At 34.4% G+C, this 23,588-nt stretch overlaps 1 protein-coding gene across 6 annotated transcripts in view; it reads right to left on the bottom strand.

The window, feature by feature from the left end:
- ARAP2 (ArfGAP with RhoGAP domain, ankyrin repeat and PH domain 2) overlaps positions 1–23,588 on the bottom strand; it is a 205,172-nt gene that overhangs the window by 61,615 nt on the left and 119,969 nt on the right. For 4 of the 6 annotated variants that reach the window (XM_035293912.3, XM_035293913.3, XM_054253436.2 and 1 more), the window contains 5 exons: positions 15,384–15,547; positions 10,347–10,559; positions 6,683–6,788; positions 1,707–1,854; positions 174–242 (listed from right to left, as the gene is read on the bottom strand). In XM_035293912.3, the coding sequence (XP_035149803.3) occupies positions 174–242; positions 1,707–1,854; positions 6,683–6,788; positions 10,347–10,559; positions 15,384–15,547 (700 nt within the window). The remainder of the gene's footprint in view (positions 1–173; positions 243–1,706; positions 1,855–6,682; positions 6,789–10,346; positions 10,560–15,383; positions 15,548–23,588) is intronic. The other 2 variants (XM_078367402.1, XM_035293915.3) reach the window with 1 other exon arrangement.

Genomic DNA, 23,588 nt, shown 5'->3' with positions numbered 1-23,588 from the left:
ACATATTTTGCGTGTATGTATCAGGTTGTAGAATTATACAACCAATTTACTAAGGTTTTTTTTTCACCCATTACTTTTACTTTGCTTCAAATAGGAACTTCAAAATACACACAGCAAATGTCTTTACAATTTGTTTTGTTTAATTCTTTAGAGCTCTAACTATTACTACTCACTTGGGTGTCTTTCCACTTGGTAATAAAGCTATTTTCTATGTCCATTTGTTTGACTTGATCTTCTTTAACCTGTTTAAAATATAATTTGGGACATTCTAATAATGTAGAATAAGAAGAGTGATGACAGTCATCCTCATGTAACTCTTCAGGAACTTAATACCAACAACTTAAAAATAAATGAGAATGGCCATCGGAATCAGTATGAGCCCACACAGCTAGGTCAGAAATAAAGCCAACAAGATAGAGTATCCTAAAGTTCAAAATATTTTATGATGACACTACTTCATTGCATTGATGGAAGCCCTATTGCTTAGCAAACTTAAGCAAAGGATCTGATGACTGGTTTAAGTTTATGTAGGTTGAGAAACAAAGCTCATTTCTCAAACTGAAATATTAAGTGCTTATTAAATTTCCATCATTTAGGTAAAGTTAAGTTTAACGTAACTATGAAGATAACTATTTTATTAATGGAAGCTACAAATACAGAAAATAGAGCATGTAAAGCCACACATCATTTTTTTCTGAATCTTTATTTTCTCAGCATCAGATTATTGCAAAGAAGTTGCTATTGATCAAAAACAGTGGACACATATAGAAAGAAGCAAAGAAGAGATCAAAGAGCAAAGAAAATCCCACAATCTAGTGTCCATTCCTACATGAATTAAGATACAGACTTAAATGTGATATTTTGTTTTATTAAAATAGTCCTTTGTTTGTTTTAGGATAAGTGATTATAGTAAGAATGTAAGAACTTTACAATGGTAACCAATCACACTAACCCTAGCGTATATACCAGATGACTTCATGTGGTATATCCGTACTCCTGGGAAACAACTGGACTCATAAACACTTAAGGAAATGTTCAAAAAGGTTAAATGACAAAACTGAGATGCTAGATCTAGTTAAATACTAAAACTGGCCTTTCCCCCAAATCCAACATATATGAATCCTGGGCTTAGTTTCTCTATTTTTACTTCTTTGAACCAAGAAATCATCCCTATTCCAACAGTTTTCTGATGAAACATGAAAATATTAACTTTATAAAACAGAAAATTAGAAAGTCAATTAAAACAGAGATGACTTAGTAAAAAGCCATAGAATGAATATTTTAGAATATTATTTTTTTTTTCCAATTGGGGACACAATTAAAAGAAAAAACTAAAGTGCTTTCAACTACAGAATTTAAGAGGTTGGTATTTATTACTGACCTGTTAAATTTATAACTTTGCACCTCTAAGTAGATATAATTCATAAGCATAAAAACAAAAGCAAACATACACAAAATTCCTATAAATAGAAATATTCTGTCCAACAGACATCAGATGGTAAAAACTTTTAAATGCAACCAAATTTAAAGAATGACTATAGCTTAAAAGCTACCTATATCTATTATTTAAAAAAATATAGCTATTCTTTATTTTCTGTATTTCTAAATATTAATAAAGATCTAAATAATATCCTAAAACATAGATATTTGTTTGCAAAGAGTGACATTATAATCATCGTAACAAGGGCAGGATACAAAATATTTACCTCAAATATTTCTACATAATTATTAATTAGGTCCTCAATTACATTCACTTCTTCACTAGTTTGTCCCTTCGTTTGAAACAAACAGGATGAAAAGACCAAGGCCAAATTATGGGCATTCATGTGATTGATTTCTGAGCACTTCTGAACCCTGTCAGAGAAAAGCACAGTTTATTATGATACACTTCTATCTGGAAATTTCACAGAACAGAAAGCCAGTTTATCAATTTTTTAAACACATCAATATTGGAATTCTTTGATATAAAAGATAGAGCGGTGACTTAAAAACACATGGTTCTTTCTTCCAAGTAGCTTATAATCTAGTTGAGAACATGATAAAAATACTGTTAAACAGATACGTAAAAGTAACAAAGTAGTACTTAACTATTGATTTAGAGAAAGGGCTGACCATATCCAAACAATTGCAGACTATAAAACAACCTGTGGCCAAAGCATGAAGTATGCTTGCAGAATGCTGTAAAATGACTTGGGGGCTGCAGCATGAGGAGGAGGAAATGGGGCAGGAGATAGAAAGCAGGCAAAAACCGTAGGTCATTAAGCATATAATTGACAGTTCCAATTTCCAGGTGCAAAGCTGGGCTAAACTTTCCAGAAAGTGCAAATCAAGTGAGAAAGAATATCTGGGCACATGTGTCCATACAGTTATTCAAAGTAAAATATTATCATAAAGTAGACTATTTTAAAATGCAATTACATTTTCCTTGGATATAACTAAGAATGGCTTTTTTAAAAATAATGAACAGAAATAAACGGAGGAGTCAACTCTTCCAATCTGTAGACTATAACACTGGAGGCTTAAAAGAGACGTTAAATTGTTTACAAATACAAAGTAATTTTTTAAAATATATATAAAACCCACAATGAGGTGTCATCTCACACCAGTCAGAATGGCTATTACTAAAAATCAAAAGTCAAAAAAAAAATAATAGATACTTGAGAGGTTATGGAGAAAAAGGAATGCTTTTAAACTGTTGGTGAGAGTTTAAATTGGTGCAACTATTATAGAAGACAGTGTAGTGATTCCTCAAAGAGCAAAAGATAGAAATATCATTGGACCCAGCAATCCTATTACTAGGGATATACTGAAAGGAATATAAATCATTCTATTACAAAGACAGGGACACACATATATTCATTGCAGCACTGTTCACAAAAGTGAAGACATGAAACCAAACCTAAAGGCCCATAGATGGTAGACTAAAGAAAATGTGGTACATATACACCAGGGAATACTATGCAGTCATAAAACAGAATGAGATCATGTCCTTTGCAGGAACATGGATGGAGCTGGAGGCCACTATCCTTAGCAAACTAACATAGGAACAGAAAAACAAATACTGCATATTCTCAGAAATAAGTGGGAGCTAAATGATGAGAATACATGGACACATAGAGAGGAACAACATGCACTGGGGCTTAATGCAGGGTGAAGAGTAAGAAGAGGGAACAGAAAAAATAACTAATGGGTACTAGGCTTAATACCTGGATGAAGAAAGATTCTGTGCAACAAACTCCTGTGACACAAGTTTATCTATGTAACAAACCTACACACATACCCCTGAACTTAAAAGTTTACAAAACAAACAAACAAGCAAAAAAAAAAAAAAACCTCCCTGAAGCATCATCCCCAAGAAAAGGAAAGTTATATTGATAAAAATGTAACAGATGAGAACTAAAAGTGGCACACTTCATCAAATAAATATAGTAACTCCATCAAATGAATACAGTAAAACTAAGCTCCACGTTCCCATCTCTGAAGAACACAGACTCAGGTAGCTACAAGAAAAAGTGAGTAAACATGACAGCAATATATACGATAATGTAGGAAATTCACAATAAAATACTAAATTGCATAGCAGAGATGGAGCAAGTGCAATCATCATACATGATTTACAAGATGAAAATGGAACTGGAATTTAATAGAAGATGATGTAATAACTGTGAACACCCCTCTCAAAACCAAGTCTATGCTTTTACACTATACTTAATTGTAAACATCTGGGAAAATCGTCTGCATGTTTGTCTCTGTTACCAGAATCTGGGCATCTCACAGTCAGAAACTCTTTAATCACACTGTGGTGCATGATAAACACCTGGTGAATGGAATTAAGTGGCTATAACTGATGGAGGAAATGGTCTTTTAGCTAGGGTAGGGATTGAATTAAATGCTAAGTCAACCTGTCCTCATCCAAATTTACCTCTCAGTCTTTTAAGGACATTATCTTTAAGGACATTCCTGCCTTTCTTGAGACTTCCTTCTGCAATACCTTCTCCTTTGGTACTTTTCACCTCTTTGGCTTTGGTTTAAATGGCTGCCTTAGTTTCTGGGACAAATTAGGTACAATATAGTACTTCCTTTTCTTCCTTTACTTCTCTGCTCTTAGGTGTTAATATTTCCAAGTGTTCCATATTCAGCTTGCCCAGTCCCTTCTCCCCCAGGTCTTCTCATTGGAAATTCAACAACACTGTTTCTTAGTTAGTTTCTCTGTCTCTATGCTGTATCTTCCCCACCACTCCCATTATAGGGATTTTTATCCTAAAACATTTGATCAGTTACTTCTTATCACTTAAAGGATAAAATCCAAATGTTTTTGCATGACCTACAAAGCCTTCCACAACTTCCTGCCAGCCAACTATAATCCTCTCATCTCCTAGTACTCCTATGTTCCAGACATTGTCTTCACTCATTTCTCATACTTTTATTTCATGCCCAGTTCATATGTCTCTTTAAATCTGAAGCACAGAAGCATCCTCTGGACCACAGCACATAATGAATGATTCAATTTATCCATTATAAATTCCATGCTGCATGCTAAAATTCTCTATATTAAAGTTTGTCTCAACATCTTATAGACATAGAGATAGGACTATATAATGCAGACTATATTTGTATGGTACAGTAAAAATCAGTTTTACAATGATGGAGTGGACATAAATGAGAAGTAGTAGTTGGGAAAGAAAAGAACAAGAGGAAAGAACACAAACTGTGAAAGATTTCTAAATCGAGGTTGCAAATAAGGTACTTTTTTTTTTTATACAAGCCAGAAGAGAGTATTCAACATACTTAAAGAACAGAACTTTCAGCCTAGAATCTCATATCCTGCCAAACTAAGCTTCACAATTGAAGAAAAAATAAAATCTTTTATGAACAAGCAAGTACTCAGATATTTTATTACCACCAGGCCTGCTTTACAAGAACTTCTGAAAGAAGCATTATACATAAAAACGAACAACAAGTATGAGCCTTTCTAAAAATATACCAAAAAGTAAAGAGCATCAACATAAAGAAGAATTTACATCAACGAATGGATAAAATAGCCAGTTAACATCAAATGGCAGTAACCCTAAATTTAAATCTACTAAATTCCCCAATCAAAAGATACAGCCAAAACCTAACAGTATATCCAAAGATACACAAAGACTCAAAGAGTTGGAGAAAAATTTACCAACCAAATGGAGAGCAAAAATAAATAAATAAACAAAAAGCAGGAGTTGCAATTCTCACATTTGATAAAATAGATTTCAAAACAACAAAGATACAGTGGTAAAAGGATCAATGCAACAATAAGAGATCTTAATACCCAGATATATAAGACCCATAACGAGATTTAGACTCAACGAGACAGAAAATTAATAAGGATATCCAGGACTTCAACTCAGATCTGGAACAAGTAAACTCAATAAATATTTATAGAGTTCTCCATTTTAAATACACAAAATATTGATCGGCCATTATTAATACCCATTTTTAGAATGAAGCAATATTCCTGTTCTCTCTGCCTCTTTTTCTTCCTCTTTCTTCCTCTCCTTCTCTCCTTTTTTTACTTTTCAACATCCTAGTTCCTCACCTCTACTTAATACATTCCTCTGAACACCTGATTCCTTGTAATTCTCCCATCCCACTGAAACCTCCAATAAAAAAAAAAAGCAAATAAGATACTTTTAGCAAAAATTCCACTTTATAGAAATGGATTCAGAGAGGATGTCATCCATTCAGGGAGCTACAATATATTCCTTAATCAAAATTTATATTTATTTAAGTTTTCATAATAATTCTTGCTGAGATTTAAAAAAAAAAAAAGTTTTAACTTAAAAGGTTATTTTCAAATGTCAACCTTCAGACCTCATTTTTAAAGTTACCATTATATTCCTCATATATTTCCATAATGCAAGGAGACTTTCATGCCTCGAAATAAAAAATTGTTTTTGATATTTAAAATTTCCTCATTGGATGAATAGCCAGGTACCAAATACAAAGGTCAGGTAAGATATAAACTGATAACAAGGAAATGTTCACCATGAGAAAATACTGTCCTCACAGATTCTTGTTACAGAATTCTTGTCCCTGTACATCCTTCATTTTCCAGCTTCTAGCCCAGGTGAGTTTTAAAATTCTTGCTTATGAAACAGATGTATTTGAGGATACTATATGCAATTATTTCTGATTAAGAAATTCCTAGTGCTATGTAAATATAACTTAATTGGCTGGGTACGGTGGCTCACGCCTGTAATCCCAGCACTCTGGGAGGCCGAGACGGGTGAATTACAAGATCAAGAGATCGAGACCATCCTGGTCAACATGGTGAAACCCCATCTCTACTAAAAATACAAAAAATTAGCTGGGCATGGTGGCGAGTGCCTGTAATCCCAGCTACTCAGGAGGCTGAGACAGGAGAACTGCCTGAACCCAGGAGGCAGAGGTTGTGGTGAGCCAAGATCGTGCCATTGCACTCCAGCCTGGGTAACAAGAGCGAAAGTCCAAAAGAAAGAAAGAAAGAAGAGAGAGAGAGAGAGAGAGAGAGAGAAATATTTTTAAAAAAGTAAATGTGACTTAATTACAGAAACAGAGGCCAAGGTGAGTTCTTAGGATATGTTGAAAGATTCACAATCACATAAGAAATAATGACTTACTGAGTGCTGTGTTTGAAATATCTAGAAAAGTTCATTAATCAACCCACCTATATAGGTGTTCAATGATAGCTGCTAGTGTTGCTCGGTTGACCCCTGGAAGAGTACGTATAAATGCTCCATATTTTTTAATTCTTTCTTTGTCATCTTGAGTATCTGGAGGAAAAAAAAAATCTTGAGACCTAAACTAATTGGCTATGTTATGAATTTGTCTTTCAGTAGTACTGTAAAATAGTCACACATGCACTTTAATAAGTGATACAATCAGGTTTCAGTAGACAGTCATTCAAAGTTCTAAAGTATTTGCCTATAAATCTGGGAAAGCATTTATTTACATAATATTCCAGCACTATATGCTCTAGTTCTTATAATTTTTAATGTAAAACAAAGGATTTTCAAAATGGAAGGTTAAGAGGGATTGCATTTTTTTATCTTCTAGTTTATGGAATATTGAACTTTAACTTAACAAGAATACATTCAATTAATTCCTCAAACTGGAGTACAAACTGAAGAGTTAATCCGAAAGTATTTTAACTCTGGCTATGGAAATGTTGTATCATTTGTATTTTAAAATTATATTTCTGATATTTTTCTTACAAAATTATAAAAATCTTCCCAAAGCTATGAACCATCCTAGATCTGTGAACTGTACAGTACCCTTTTGATCCCCATTAAGAATATTTTCAAATCTTCTGAAAAGGTGAGAATGCAATGGAAGTCAAGTCTAGGTCTTAATAACTACAATTTGGATAGTAGACCTCCTGCTTTTGTCGTGAACAGAAATTTCTTGGTTCATGGAGAGGAGAATGAGAAGGAAGTACTCTCCACTCACCTAACTGCAAGAAGGCAAATATCTGGAGAAATGAGAGACAGGAACCCCCAAAGATCTAGACTCTCTGTAGGGTGTGTGCAGTTGACAGTTTGGCCTATACTACCTGATAGGGGAAATAGATTATTTAAATAAATCACTTGTGCTGACTTGGTAAATCAAGGAGACTGCACTTACTATTTCCTCTCAATTCCCAACTACCTTTCACAACAAAACTATTTTACTTCTTGCCTGGCCTTACCTCTTCTAGTCACAGAAAATCAGAAGCAAACGAATGATGTCTTAAAAGTACAAAGTCACTTGTAAAGGACACTAGGATCCCTGGCAAGGTAAGAAACTCCATAACATAGTTTTCAAGTGCACTCCTATTCAAAATTGCAAGTGGTATCTCTTTTGTACTGATTTAGCCTGCACCTGAGATCAATAGCCATATACATGAGTATACTGAATTAAATGCACTAGTAGATGACTCTCTGTAAGAAAGAGGGAAAAACACCCAAATTACATTCAAAGACTTTACTGGAAATTAATTGTATATAATTCCCAGTACAATCCAAACATTTACCCTCATGTTATTCAGTTTCTAACTGTAGGAATAACTGCATTATTCTATAATACTGCTACACTTAAAACAAGCAGTCATGCTAGTATGCATATTTTTACACATCTTATAAAATAGATGATATTTTCAAAATAAAGCTAAACAAACTGAAAGTAAAACTCAGGAAAGATTTCAGGCCATATAGAAAATACAATGAGCAATTCAGCTAGACATAGAATTCAGACAATTTAACAGTGTTCCTAGAAGAACAGATCCTATATCATATAAATATGGGTGGTGCACCACCATAAGGCATTCTCTACCTTGGGTATATAGCATGTCATATATATAATTCATAGAGTTTTATGAATTAACTCAGAGAATCCTGTTTTATTCTTTTCAGGTCCAACAGGGCCACTTTGAAGGGTCTTGCTGAACTATATTGAATGCAAAAGCAAAAGACTTAACGATTACTTGACCCAGTATTCAAAGCTTTCTCCGAATAAATTCTCAAAGAATTCACATGCAAATGAAAGCTGAACACATTCATTTCTAACACACTCCTACCCCTGCTGATTACCTTGTTCTGACAGACTGACAATAGTGAAGACTTGTCTATTATTGAATTTGACAATGTTAGCAAATACATATTTGTCACTTTTTGTTGTTTTTTTAAGAGGCAGGGTCTCAGCTCTGTCACCCTGGCTGGAATACAGTGACACCATCACTACTCACTGAAGCCTGGAATTCCTGAGCTCAAGTGATCATCCTACCTCAGTCTTCAGAATAGCTAAGACTGTAGGAATACACCACCAAGCCTGAGTTAACACTTTTATTCTTTTATATAGACAAGGTCTCATTATGTTGCCCAGGCTGGTCTAGAACTCCTGGCCTCAAGCTATCCCCTCCTGCCTTGGCCTCCCAAAATGCTAGGATTATAGCTATGAGCTACTGTGCCCAGCCTTGCCATGTGCTACTGATAACCAATTTTATAATAAAGATAAATTACAAGTCTTTATAAAGTAGAGATACTCTAAACGGCTTCATTTATTTTAATAAAATTTTCTTAAAACCAAAATGAGGGTTGCAAGGTAACTGAACTTAAAGCAATGTATTTATCTCTGCATTTTCAATCTTAGAAAATTATAAAATCAATTCTTCTTGTGATTACAGTGAATCCTACTAATTTGAGAAACATCAGAAGGCAAATGAAAAACTTCTGAAAGTTAGTACTATCTTGACATGCTTTATTTTAATTATAATGCTACTCTTGCTGACACTAACTAGGGTCATTCTTGGGATAATTTTCAAACTGTACATGTTTGTGACATCATTTCAAAATTAATCTCTTTAGTATATCACTTGTTTTAGATTAAACACTTGCAATGAAGACAAATTACTTCTCAGTAGAGGAATACTCTCAGTAGAGGAATACTATGTGATCAAATTCAAAAGCCATTTTCCATGAAACAGATTAAATGTTTAAGAGACAAACACATTATAATTATGGAATAATTCAAAAGTAGATTTTAAAAACTAGAACAAAGGAGGACTGAAAAGCATCATTGGGAAAATATTATAGATATGAGAAATGTTTTTGGTTAATAAAAATTGAAATGCTATATACATGAATTACAAAAGTGGAAAACAGAACTAAAATATGGAAAAATAAAAACAGCTTCATTAAATAGGTGGAATTAAAGGCAATGTTTATATTTAAGTCTTTATTATTGTAATGCTTCGATGAAAGGACTTGTTTTAAATAATTGAAGGTTAAAAACAGGTTTTACTGAAATTAATTTGACCCATGAGTGATTTAATAAACTCCTTTTCTAGGGGCATCTCTTAATTAGCTTATCTTACAGTATATAACAAAACTCCTTTATTACATTAGATGGAATCTAGGATAAATGAAGCAAAAGTTAAAAAAAATGTTCTATACACTAGAGATGTAGAATAAGTAACAGAAGAAACACAAAAGAGTCACAGGTGAAAATCTTGCTAAATGAATGCTGTAGTAAATGCTTCATTTTATTTTTAATGAGAAATTAGTAGCACACATGGAATAGAGTATAACACTCCAAAGTTAAAGCAAATTAAGCAGTAGGAAATCTACTCAAAACTAACTATATACCAAACAATTTAGCAACCATTTTGAATGTCTCTTTAAATAGACAGAAACAGCTATTGATATTTATACAATTTCTGTTCTAAGTCATTATGTACATTGTTTCTTTCAATTAAAATTTCAGCTTATCAAAAGATTTTTAAATCTAAGTATTAAAAGGCAAGCATATATTATGGTCTATGTTTATATATATGTATATATCTATATAAATATTACCTAAAGCAGAGATCCAATATGGGTAGAGCTCCTTAGTAAGCAGTGCATCATCAATGTCAGAGAGAAAACTTTTCAACACCCCTGTCACATCTTCAAGCTGATGTTTTCCAGCCCTCAATTTAAAGCTTCTTGCATCCTTTTTGAAACTCTCCAGGAGTTCACTTATATGCAAAGGATCACCATTCTTTTGATAAATATATTTGCATCCTAAACCTTTGTTTAAAAAAAAAAAAGTTATATTTTGAAAGTCTAGATTTAAAAGCCAGTTTGATATTTCAGAAAAAAACAAATGTTTGTGCTGAGATGATGAGTAAGATGATGAAGTCATTATGCAAGAGACATATACACATGCATGAGCAGGAAAGGCCTTTTACCCCTCATTTTAGTATTTAAAATGCAAACCTAATGAGCAAATCATTACAGCCTCAGCTCAGGGCAAACCCCTGATCAGTCCTTCTCCTAGCTCTCCATAGTATCTTTTCCAAATTTTCTTTTACCTAAAGTGCCCTATCTTCACTTGGTCTCCCATCAAACAACTTGCCTCTGTTTCTCACTGACAAATGTGAGGCTCTCTGGTATAAATGTCACCAACCTCCTACCTGCATATTGTATATTAATTTCTGTCTGCTCTCATCTTCACCTTATTTGCAATGGCAAGTTGGGTTACCTCTTTTTTATAGTTACTGATTGATGAAGTGCCCCATACCAAATAAAAGTAGTGGTTAGGAGGAAGAGTGATGATGGTGATGACAATAATTCAAACCCCAAAAGCCTCCCTTGCCTCCTCCCAGGCTTCTTCTCCCTCTTCCTTTCACAACAAGGCTAAGTTTCCTACATTTATTCTTTCTACTTTCACCTGCCTGTTAATCCTTTGACCACACAATCTTGCTTCTGTGCCCAATCCCCATTTTGTTGGGGTCACCTTCATCAAGAATATTAATAACCTTTTTTTCTAGATGCTTTTCAGTTTTTAATCTAGGGAGAACTCCTTGCAGCATTTGACATTCTGCACGAATCCCTATAAATTCATTTAACCGCAGAACTTCTATGACATCATGATTTCATACCTCTATTTTCTCCCTTCCCTTTGTGATTACTCTCAGTCATCTTTTTTTTTTTGCTCATCTAATACTTATTGGCCATCCCAGGAATCCCTCCTCAATTCACTTCTTTTCCTGACCACTGAGTGAGAACCCATCCAACCTCATCACTTCTATATAAACATTTTCACTCAGGTTTTAATTTCCATAATTTCTTTCTCTCTCTCTCTCTCTCTCTCTCTCTCTCTCACACACACACACACACACACACACCATTACATATATATGCAACATACACCCACACCCAGACACTTATCTTACGGTAAATCAAAATAACCTGAAGAAATTAATTCTTCTGCCTGTTTATTACCTCACCTTCCACCCCCACCATGCTCTATCTTGTTCCTCTCTACATGAATATATGGCATTGCCTTCTCCCCAGCCCTTTACAGTTTAGAGTATTTCTCAATTAACACATTAAAAACAAAAAAAATGCAGTGCTGCTCATGATCTCACTCTCAGAACTGTCCTCTCCTTTCCAACCCATATGCTGTTACTTGAGCACTGAGTTCTTACTATATTGTCCTAATTCCTTGCCCCTATTCCTATGCAGCCCTCTGTGTGTCTCAACAATGGTAACCGCATGATCTAAAATTCAGGTCTGTAGTGTTACCAACAAGCTTAAAAACCTCAAAGCTGCCCTCCTGCTGCCTATGAGGCAAAGTTTGAGGATTTCAGTTTGCTACATAAAACCTTACCTGAATTGACCAAACCTCTTGGGTTTTTTGTTTTTAGACGGAGTTTCACTCTTGTTACCCAGGCTGGAGTGCAATGGCGCCATCTTGGCTCACCGCAACCTCCGCCTCCTGGGTTCAGGCAATTCTCCTGCCTCAGTCTCCTGAGTAGCTAGGACTACAGGCACACGCCACCATGCCCAGCTAATTTTTTGTATTTTTAGTAGAGACAGGATTTCACCATGTTGACCAGCATGGTCTCGATCTCTTGACCTCGTGATCCACCCGCCTCAGCCTCCCAAAATGCTGGGATTACAGGCTTGAGCCACCGCGACCGGCCTCCTCTTAGATTTTATATTCATTGACTCCTTCTTCTCACACTAAGCTCTGGCCACATTTAACACTCCAAAGCTCCCAGCACAAACAGTGTGACTCTATGCCTTAGCACACTATTTCTCCTCCTGGAATCCCAACCTCTTCTCCTAACTAGCTCCCATTTCTCTTAGGGCTCATCGTAAGCACTGTGCTTTACCCATGAAGCTCTCTGTTATGCCTGCTCTGGGTGAAATTCACCCCTACACCGTGGACACCAGTAGCACCCCTTGAACCTCTTTACTAGAGAATCTTATACAAAATCTAGGATAAATGAAGCAAATGTTAAAAAAAAGTGTTATATACATTAGTCAGTTACACTGACTTGTAACTGCTCATGTATTTGTCTCATATTCATAAATATTCAAACACCTAAAAGGCAAAAATTATGTCTTATTTTCTGTGATATATCTCTGTGTATATCTGGCAGTTACACAGTACCTAGAACTACTCAGTAGGTATTTAATAAATGACTGCTTAGAAATTCCATTTGACCTAGCAATCCCATTACTGCGTATATGTGTGTGTACATATATACATACACATATATGTATATACATATATGCATATATATAGTCCTATATAATATATATGATGTATAGGTATTATATATAAATATATATATATCATATATATTTGGAATTATATATAATTGTGATTTTTTATATATCTACTGAAAATATATTCATAATCACATATTGGACATTACTATTAGAAGCTTCCTACTATGATAGTATGTCTATATTTTTCTTTATATACAGATATACGTGTATATATATTTATACAATCTTTCATTGCTTTATTACTCTAATATGCAAGTGAATGCATCTTGTAATAGAGGTATAAAGTTGTTATAATATATGAGATTTAGTTGAAAAAAATCTAACGCTGAATTATTTTAAATCCAAATCAACACAAGGAAAATTCTGATTACCCTAGAAAAACATTAAATAGGCTACACCAGAGCTAGACAAGGTATTTTAATTATTTCTTGCTTAAGAAGGACCTTATGACATTTTGAAATGTGAAGATTCCCAATGAGGTTATGTTCCTGCTAAAACATAACATATATGTGATTCATGTATATCTGCAAAATGTACACTAATATTTAAAGACTGTAACAAATGAAGGTAACATTCTCCTTCCTCCATTTTTAAGTAAACAGATGATTATAGCTAATAAGAAAAGTATAAATACGCTATCATAGCAGAAAACTTCTTATAGTAATGCCCAAAGATGTGCATATATATATTTTTTCAGTAGATATATAATAAAAACACAATCTGGACAGTAATAACTGCACTTGGATTACATACGACACTCTCCCTAGAACAAGAGATTAAAATATGCTTACTAGAAGTCTAATTTCGGCCAGGCGCAGTGGCTCAAGCCTGTAATCCCAGCACTTTGGGAGGCTGAGATGGGTGGATCACGAGGTCGAGATCGAGACCATCCTGGTCAACATGGTGAAACCCCGTCTCTACTAAAAATACAAAAAATTAGCTGGGCACGGTGGTGCGTGCCTGTAATCCCAGCTACTCAGGAGACTGAGGCAGGAGAATTGCCTGATCCCAGGAGGGGGAGGTTGCGGTGAGCCGAGATGGCGCCATTGCACTCCAGCCTGGGTAACAAGAGCGAAACTCCGTCTCAAAAAAAATAAATAAATAAAAATAAAAATAAAAAAATAGAAGTCTAATTTCTGAAAGTATTTTCTTTATACTCATCATTAGTTCTGATATTTTGTTACGTATCAGTGTATTTTCAGTTTCCTATACTAGAAGACAGGGTTCATAGCTTTGTCTTGAACTTTTTACTCCCACTACTGTGTTTGTAATAGTGAGACCTGTGACTGGCATTCAATAAGCACTCAATAAAGAAGCAATGAACTAATAACACAATGCTTTACTGCAGCCCTCTCACTACTTATACCTTTTTTTCAAATTCAAAACATCTAAAGACACCGCTAACATTAGGAGAACAAAAATTTTAATACGATCCAAAATATCAAATCAATCATTTTACTCTTTTTCACATTTGTAATCTAAATAAATGGCATTTATCTACAGGTTAAAAGGGCTCATGGTAACATTTTAACATTTAAAATAGGGTCAAGAAATTTACAGTATAAAATATATATGCAAAAAAGGATGAATAATCTATAACTATTTGAAAATAAATATGAAGAACAGAGGATATCTTTCAGGCATATGTAAAATACTATTATAGTATATAAAACTAAAATAAGCGGAACTGTGGTATAGATCAATTTTTTATTTGAAAACTATTCATTGAAATATCTGTTGAAAATGAACAAAAACTTAAAATAACTGTGCCTCTTAATATAAAGAGATAATTTTTTATTTGCAAACTACTCATTGAAATATCTGTTGAAAATGAACAAAAACTTAACATAACTGTGCCTCTTAATATAAATTACACACACTTTATGGATGTCAAAGGAAGCAAATTATTTTACATATTGTTCCACAGTTTACCACTTCTGAAAACATGCTTAGACGTGTTGTGTCACTGTAGGCTTTAATCTAGCCTTTTAATCCCTGAAAGATATAGTCTTCAATATACTATTTTTTTCTTGCTTGAATAAAACATATAATCTACTGTTTAATGTACATGTTATAATTTAGATTATTTCAATATGTTAACATTTTATGCATATAAAGGGAGGAGGAAATGGTAAAAATGTATAGTTTTAATGAGTCTTATTGGAAGAAGAAATGGCAATTAGCTGAACAGTAAATCTGTCTTTATTTTTCACTAGTGTACTTTCAAATATAAAGGGCTTTAATTCAGTCCAACAGAGGTACCACTTAAAAACTGTAAGAATGATACCATCAGTTCTACGGGTTGAATAAAAACTCAGTGATACTTACCATACTGTGTAACAAATGCTATACAGCTGTTCACTATAATGGGAACGTCATTTTTGCTGAGCTGTTGATCTTGTAAAGCATTACCATCTGTACCTGCTGCTTTTTCAATTGCAGTATGCCAGACTGTGAAATCCAACTTGGTATGCCCATGGATGTACAATGTTCTGTAAAGTTTAAAAAGCATTTCAAATTATAATTTTTAAAAAAATCTTACTTTAAGACAGATTACCCTAACATCCACACAATCATGATCCTGTCTTACCTACTGTAATGAAAGCTTCTCTTTTACCTCCATCCACCATGAGCTTCCATGCAATCTTTTTTTTTTGCCTGTATAGTTACACCATTCCATAGCATCGAGGAAACTCTCTAAATTTATGATCTCACTTCTTTTCATTTCCCAGCCTCTTTTATTCTGTTTCTGAATAACTAAACTAAAACCACTGTACACCTGTAACTTCTAATGGATATTTCTGGCTATGCATTCAAGGCTTTAGAATTGCTGATTTTATCCCTTAAAAAGAGAAATACTAGCATTCAATTTGAATTTTATAGCACAATTCTTTCTGGATTTTGCTCCTATCATTCTGGTCAGTCTTTCTCAATCTCACTTCCTCTTTCTGAATGACGAAGTCATAACCTGAGCACACACAAAAGCTCCATGGACTCTCCACGGACATGTCATTCAGGCCAGTGGTTTCATCACTCCATATAAATTAGTTTACTTCCAAATCCCTATCTCCAGGCTATAACTTTCACAAATCAGATCTCCATGAGACTGCATAGCAGGAGAATAGAGCATCTGAGAGTGGGAATGACAATCAGACTTTCTGAACTTCAGTTTTAGCCTGCCATTTATTTCCTTTGTAACTTTAGACAAGTCAACCTTATTTTTGCTTCAGTTTCATCAAATATAAGTTTCATCCAATATTTATTGGCAAAATAAAGATAATAATGGCACCTAGGACAACATTCAACAGACTAACATTAATGACTAATTATAAGCCACAATACTAAAGAAAATTTTTATTTGGGCACCTTCACCTTAATGTGCAATAAGCATATCAATGCTTTTGCTCGCCCATACCAAGCTCTGGCACCAAAAATTGCCCATGTACCCCACCAGTTACTTAAGATTATTTTTTTTTAATTTAATTTTATTTATTTATTTTCTTTGAGATGGAGTTTCGCTCTTGTTACCCAGGTTGGAGTGCAATGGCGCGATCTCGGCTCACCACAACCGCCGCCTCCTGGGTTCAGGCAATTCTCCTGCCTCAGCCTACTGAGTAGCTGGGACTACAGGCACGCGCCACCATGCCCAGCTAATTTTTTGTATTTTTAGTAGAGACGAGATTTCACCATGTTGACCAGCATGGTTTCGATCTCTTAACCTCGTGATCCACCCGCCTCGGCCTCCCAAAGTGCTGGGATTACAGGCTTGAGCCACCGCACCCGGCCAATTTAAGATTAATTAAGTGTAGATCAGTCTCTTTACCCAAACACTGCCACATGACTTCAGTAACCAAATTCTGCTGACTATAGTTTCTCAGTGTATTCACTCTGTCTCCTCTCTTTTCCAAGACTGCCTTATTGCAGAGCTTCATGTTGTTCCTTGAAGTCACTGCAGACCGTCCTTATAGAATTCCTTTCCCAATTCTCAACACCTGTAATCTCTACTCCTCACTATTGCCAGAATGATCTTTCTAAAATGCAAAACTAATAACATCACTTCCAGATCACTGTCTTACTGTTCTTGAGTTTTCAAGATGAAAAAATCTTCATTATCTAGTCTGTATTTCTACCTGCAACTTTATCTCCCATTCTCCTATAATTAAGATGCTCAGGAAACATAAACACACACAAACACCCCTTAGGAAACTCAATAAACATAAACACACTCACACACACACACCTTAGGACACTCAGGAAACATAAACACACAGACACACACACACACACACACCCCTACACCCCTTCATAGATTTTGTAGTACATATTACCTGCTCTTTGGCTGGCTACTCCAAATCTTCTCCCTAAATTATACCCCAGGTAAGACTCCTTGAGAATGTTCTTGATCTCCCTCTTATGCTTAGTATGTCACAGATAGTCCTTCTCAATCTCTCAATGGTTGCTTTGCCCTGCATTGTGTCACCTGCTGTAGCTATGTGAAATTTTTAGCCACTAAACCCCAACATTTGCACAAGCAAGCAAAGAAAGTATTTCGGTATCTCCAGTCATTAGCATAGTGTCTGGCATTTAGTGGATATACAGCAGTTTTAAAGACCTATCACTAAATACAAAGTTTGCTTTGAAACTTAAACTAATTATTGATGTATTTTAAGTATATTTACACCAAAGTAAACTATATAATGTTGATCTCAGATTGTGACAGGGTTAGTTTATATTCAACCCAAAGAGACATGAATAAACTGCATGAATTCTGGGGCTTTGGGGGCCAGGGGTGGATAATAAGGTATGCAGTCTTTTACATTTCTGATAATCACTGTACCTAATTTAAAAATCACTGTACCTAAATTAAAAAACTAAACTTCCTTTAGTTTCCTTTCTTGAAATGCTCCTGTAAGAAGACACAGATACCTGCTCCTTATCACACTCATTTCTAACATCTGAAAACTTGCTATTACTACCACTGTTTTACTAATACTGGTGCTTGTAATCCTCATCTCTTGCTTTTTGACATCTCTATCTATTGTTTTTATTTTCCACAACACCACAGCAGTCCTGACCTCCAGGTTTTGTAATTTTCTTTTTGGAGAATCCTGAAACTTGCTCTAATACTCCTGACATGCTATAGCCTTTTCATTTATCTTACATCATTTTTAGCTAAAAAGCATTATTGCTGGGTGTATTTGTCTAAATGACATTATATAACTCAGGTCATTTTTTTGAGAAATATCAAGCCTCTAGATTATGTGAACTTAATCAAAACTATGTCTTCCTACATTCACGAGTTTAAAAACTTTTTACATAATCTATCTAATAATTGGGCTTTAAGTATGATATAATATGTTTGTAACTATTTACTTATAAACAACTATAATGTGTGTTGCAGCAAGCAGTGAAAGAAATCCAAAATGCAATGGCCCTCCTATAGTATGAGTATAATTCTGCCATAAACTGTGACATTTTCAAATTTTAAATTTTCTTTCTAGTCAGAAAAAAACATCCTAAGATGATGAGTTTAGCTGTCTCCTTGTGAATTAGTGAAGAGTAGAACTCCTGAGTCAACTTGTCAAAGGGCAAACCCCAAAATATATATGTAGTGCAATAGAGGCTTGACATATAACAGCATCAGTGTACTGACTTTCCTCTCTAATGCTCATCTAAACTTTGTGCGCACTGAATAAAGCATCAAAAGATATTTCAACACAAATGCTGGTCGACTTTGTGATTTCAAGTGTTATCAAACAACAATTTAACATTTCTGCGTAAGAATTCCAAGGAGACATTTATTTACATCCTGACAATCTGAAAAGTAATGCTGATGAACTCTAATTACAGAGAACTTCGTTATTCTAACTGTCCATTTTCTAAACATAAATTCCAAAGGGCACTTCATCAAAGCCATATAAAGAAACATCCTTATTTGCTATAATTAATCAAGGCAGTTCAGTAAGACCTAGAAACCAAGTCCTAGGATGAACAAATACAATATAATAACCATAAAGCATAAACAGTCATATTTGAGCCTAGTCTATGACAAGAACTAGAAGTGTCTTCACAAATAACAGATCAATAATTGAACCACATAAAAAATAAATGTGCTCATATAAACAACATTTTAAACAAAAGTGAAAAGCAAATAAAGGACTCCACATAGATGGCTGGAAAAGATAATACCCTAAGTATTTATACAAAAATAAAATAGTAAGTACTCCACAGAAATATGATCATCAGCTATGGAAAGATAAGACATAGAAAGAATTAACCAATGTAACCACAAACCAGTCTGATGATCAAATATATTGATATGTATATAGATACATATATATCTATACATCTATAGCTTTACATATCTATATATATCTTGTCAAAGGACGAATCCTTTTGTGGATATGTGTGTGATATCTAGCTATACCTATATATTACTCATATCACACCTAAGATTCATAAAACAGAATTTCCGGAACAACTTATTACAAAGTCTTGCTTTTAAAAATGAAATTTGAAAGAAAAAGTCACCTTTCGAGACACACACACAGACATACACCTATACACATGTACACATATATATGTAAAATCAATGATGTGTCAAAGGGAATTTATCAAAGACCTAACATATAATGTTCATTACTAGAGTATAACAAGATGAACTTGTAATATTTTAAAGACTGACTAGATACTCTAAAAAGAGATTTGAAAATATGTTCTAAGAATCTTAAAATACGTATCATTACTTTTGACAATTAGTTCCAACCACAGGACTCTTTCATAAGTGTATGATTTTAAATGAAGACACAATAACTGTTTCTCTAATATATTTCTGTTCCTTTCTCATGCACATGTGCACATGCACACCAACGTATGCATTTAGCCAAGCATTTAAAAAATGGAAATAAGTGGAAATCCCAAAAACTAGGGAAAGGGTAAGTGATTTAACTACATCCAGAGATATATATGATAAACTTAGTATAATGAGCAGAAAATACATAATTGCACATATGTGTAAATTCAATTGCATTTCCTAAAATGTTAAATTAACTCTGGTAGAAAACTCATGGACATTTTGTTTCCTTCTTTATACATGCCTGTGTTTTTAAAAATGCAATTAGAAACAAATCACATAAGTTAAGTCAAAGTTTTGACTGATCCCTTGAAGGAAGATATTTAAAGCCTCCTAAACCATGTCATCTTTGACTGTCATTGAGCTTTTGAGCCAGAGAACTGGAAATATCTCTGGCAAGTTTTTTTTCCATATATGACTAGGAAACTAAGAGCCAGAAAGAATGCATCTGAGGTCTTAGAACTAGGTAGGTACTGGAAATTTGAGCTACTCAGTACTAACCTAGTTCATGAGCCTTCCTTTACCTGAGGAATTAGATCTTTATAATTTAAAACTCCAGTCCTCAGGTCCAAAAATGCTCAAGAGGTGAAATGCTGATATGTGTCTTTTTGTGGCCTTTCTTCTTAGTCCTGTCACACCTAAGATTCACAAGACGAAATTTCCTGAACAACTTATTACACAGTCACACCATTAAAATGGACATGAAAGATGATCTACTAAAGCCACGCCTAACAGATCTATTTCCCTTCTTCAAGACTGCACTCTTACAGTCTGCCTTGAAAAGCATCCTAGGCATGTTGGAAATGGAATAGATAGGACTTTGGAGTACAGCTTCAGAAGCATGTGCTGTGCATTTTTTCGTTTTTTTAAAAAGTTTTTCAATAATGTATTATTATTATATACATTTTTATTTTACTTTAAGTTATGGGGTACGTGTGCAGATCTTGCAGGATTGTTACATACGTATATACATACCATGGTGGTTTGCTACATCCATTCCCCCATCACCTACATTAGGTATTTCTTCTAATGTTGTCCCTCCCCAATCTCCCCACCCCATGCTATCCCTTCCCTAGTCCCCCAGCCCCCGACAGACCTCAGTGTGTGATGTTCCCCTCCCTGTGTCCATGTGTTCTCATTGTTCAACACCTACTTATGAGTAAGAACATGCAGTGTTTGGTTTTCTGTTCTTGTGTCAGTTTGCTGAGGATGATGGCTTCCAGTTTCATCCACATTCCTGCAAAGGACATGAACTCATACTTTTTCATAGCTGCATAGTATTCCATGGTGTATTTGTGACATATTTTCTTTATCCAGTCTATCCTGGATGGGCATTTGGGCTGGTTCCAAGTCTTTGCTAATGTAAACAGTGCCACAATAAACATACATGTGCATGTGTCTTTATAATAGGTTGATTTATAATTCTTTGGATATATACCCAGTAATGGGATTGCTGGGTCAAATGGTATTTCTATTTCTAGATCCCTGAGGAATCGCCACACTGTCTTCCACAATGATTTAACTAATTTACACTCCTACCAACAGTGTAAAAGCATTCCTATTTCTCCACATCCTCTCCAGCATCTGTTGTCTCTAGATTTTTTTAATGATCTGGTGTGAGATGGTATCTCAATGTGGTTTTGATTTGAATTTCTCTAAATGACCAATGATGGTGAGCATTCGTACTTCCTAAGCAAACTCTCAAAGCAGGACCTACTTCTCATCCAAGTAGGCTTTTGGTTTTGTTTTCTTCTGGAAAAGAACGAATTTTGTTATTGCTGAGTGATGTCTTGTCATTAGAATTTTTAAAGCACTCATTTTAAATGTATGGTTTGAAACGTTTTTACAAATGTTTACACTTGTGTAACCACCACCAGGATTAACATGTAGACCGTTTCCATCACTCACAATGTTCCCTCATAACTCTGCATTGTATCTAACCCCCACCCACAATCTTAGTCAAGAACTGATCTGCTTTCTGTCACCATTCATTAGTTTACTAGCTCTAAGACTTCATAGTAATGGAATTATACAGTATTACTATTTTGTGCCTGGCTTCTTTCACTTAGCACAATGTTTTTAAGATACGTTCATGTTGTTGTTAATATAGGTCCATCTATAATCAGTATTTTTTTTTTAGACGGAGTTTTGCTCTTGTTACCCAGGTTGGAGTGCAATGGCGCAATCTCGGCTCACCACAACCTCCACCTCCTGGGTTCAGGCAATTCTCCTGCCTCAGCCTCCTGAGTAGCTGGGATTACAGGCACACACCACCATGCCCAGCTAATTTTTTGTATTTTTAGTAGAGACGGGGTTTCACCATGTTGACCAGCATGGTCTCGATCTCTTGACCTCGTGATCCACCCGCCTTGGCCTCCCAAAGTGCTGAAATTACAGGCGTGAGCCACCGTGCCCGGTCATGATCAGTATTTTTTATATGAATATACCGTACTACAATTCACTGACTGAAAAACATTTGGGGTCTCCTCACTTTTTATTATAAATAAAGCTGATTTGAATATTGTATAGGAGTCATTTTGTGGACATATATTGTGATTTGTTTTGCGTAAATACCTAGGAACTCATTTGTTGGGATGTACAGTTATTTGTAAACTTTGTTTTTTTAAAAAAAACAAAAACCCGCTAAACTGCTTCCCAAAATGAGTGTACTATTTTACAATCCCACCATACCTGCCAACACTCTGCACTGCCACATTTTAAAAACTTAGTTTTCTTAGTGTGATGTCATTGTGCTTTTAATTCGTATTTCTCTGATACTTAACTTTACATGTGCTTGTTGGTTATTGATATACTCTTTTAGACGTCTCTATTCATTATTTTTTGCTATTTTATTGGGTTTTTGTCTTCTAATTGAGTCATATATATTCTGTCAATATTCTGGATATGAGTGCTTTATCAGATACATTTGAATAGGATCAGTATATGATTTCTTTTCATTTTATTAAACATGTTGCTTGAAGAACAAATTATAATTGAGTTTTTCACTTATAGTTCCAGTATTTGTGATTTTCTATAACCTCCTTGCTTTATCATACTGAACCAGCAATAAACTGTTAAACAGAAGTGGTGAGAATAAATATGTTTGCCTAATTCCTGTATTTGCAATAATTTGTTTGATTATATCTAATGTATTAAATTCATTGGTATAAAATTGGTCACAATATTTTCTCTTTTAAATATTAAAGGGATCCCCAATAAAGTTTCCTTTTTCATTTCTGACACTGGTCATTTGTATCTTCTGTCCTTACTTCTAGTTAGTGTTTTATCAATGTTCTTGACTTTTCCAAAAAACATTAGAAATTTACTAACTTGATTATTAAAAAGAGCTACCGGTGGTTCCAATTTTCTTTTTTAAAAAAAATATATTCCATTCATTGATTCTTTCTACTGTCTGTATCAATTCATTCATGAACCACTTTGGGTTTACTTTGCTCTTTTTTAGATTTTTATGGTAAAAGTTTAGAGGATGGATTTTTACATCTTTTGATTTAATGTTAGCATTTAAAGCTATAACCTTCCTTCTAAATATTTTAATAGCTCCATCACACAATTTTATTATTATAGATCAAATATTTCCTAATTTTTCCTGTGATCTCTACTGTGAAATATGGCTTATTTGGAAACATGTTTAACTTCCAAATTTTATTACCAATTTAAAT

The sequence above is a fragment of the Callithrix jacchus genome, chromosome 3 (genome assembly GCF_049354715.1).
Source record: "Callithrix jacchus isolate 240 chromosome 3, calJac240_pri, whole genome shotgun sequence".
Lineage (NCBI taxonomy): Eukaryota > Metazoa > Chordata > Mammalia > Primates > Cebidae > Callithrix > Callithrix jacchus.
This window is presented reverse-complemented; position numbering and strand designations above follow the sequence as displayed.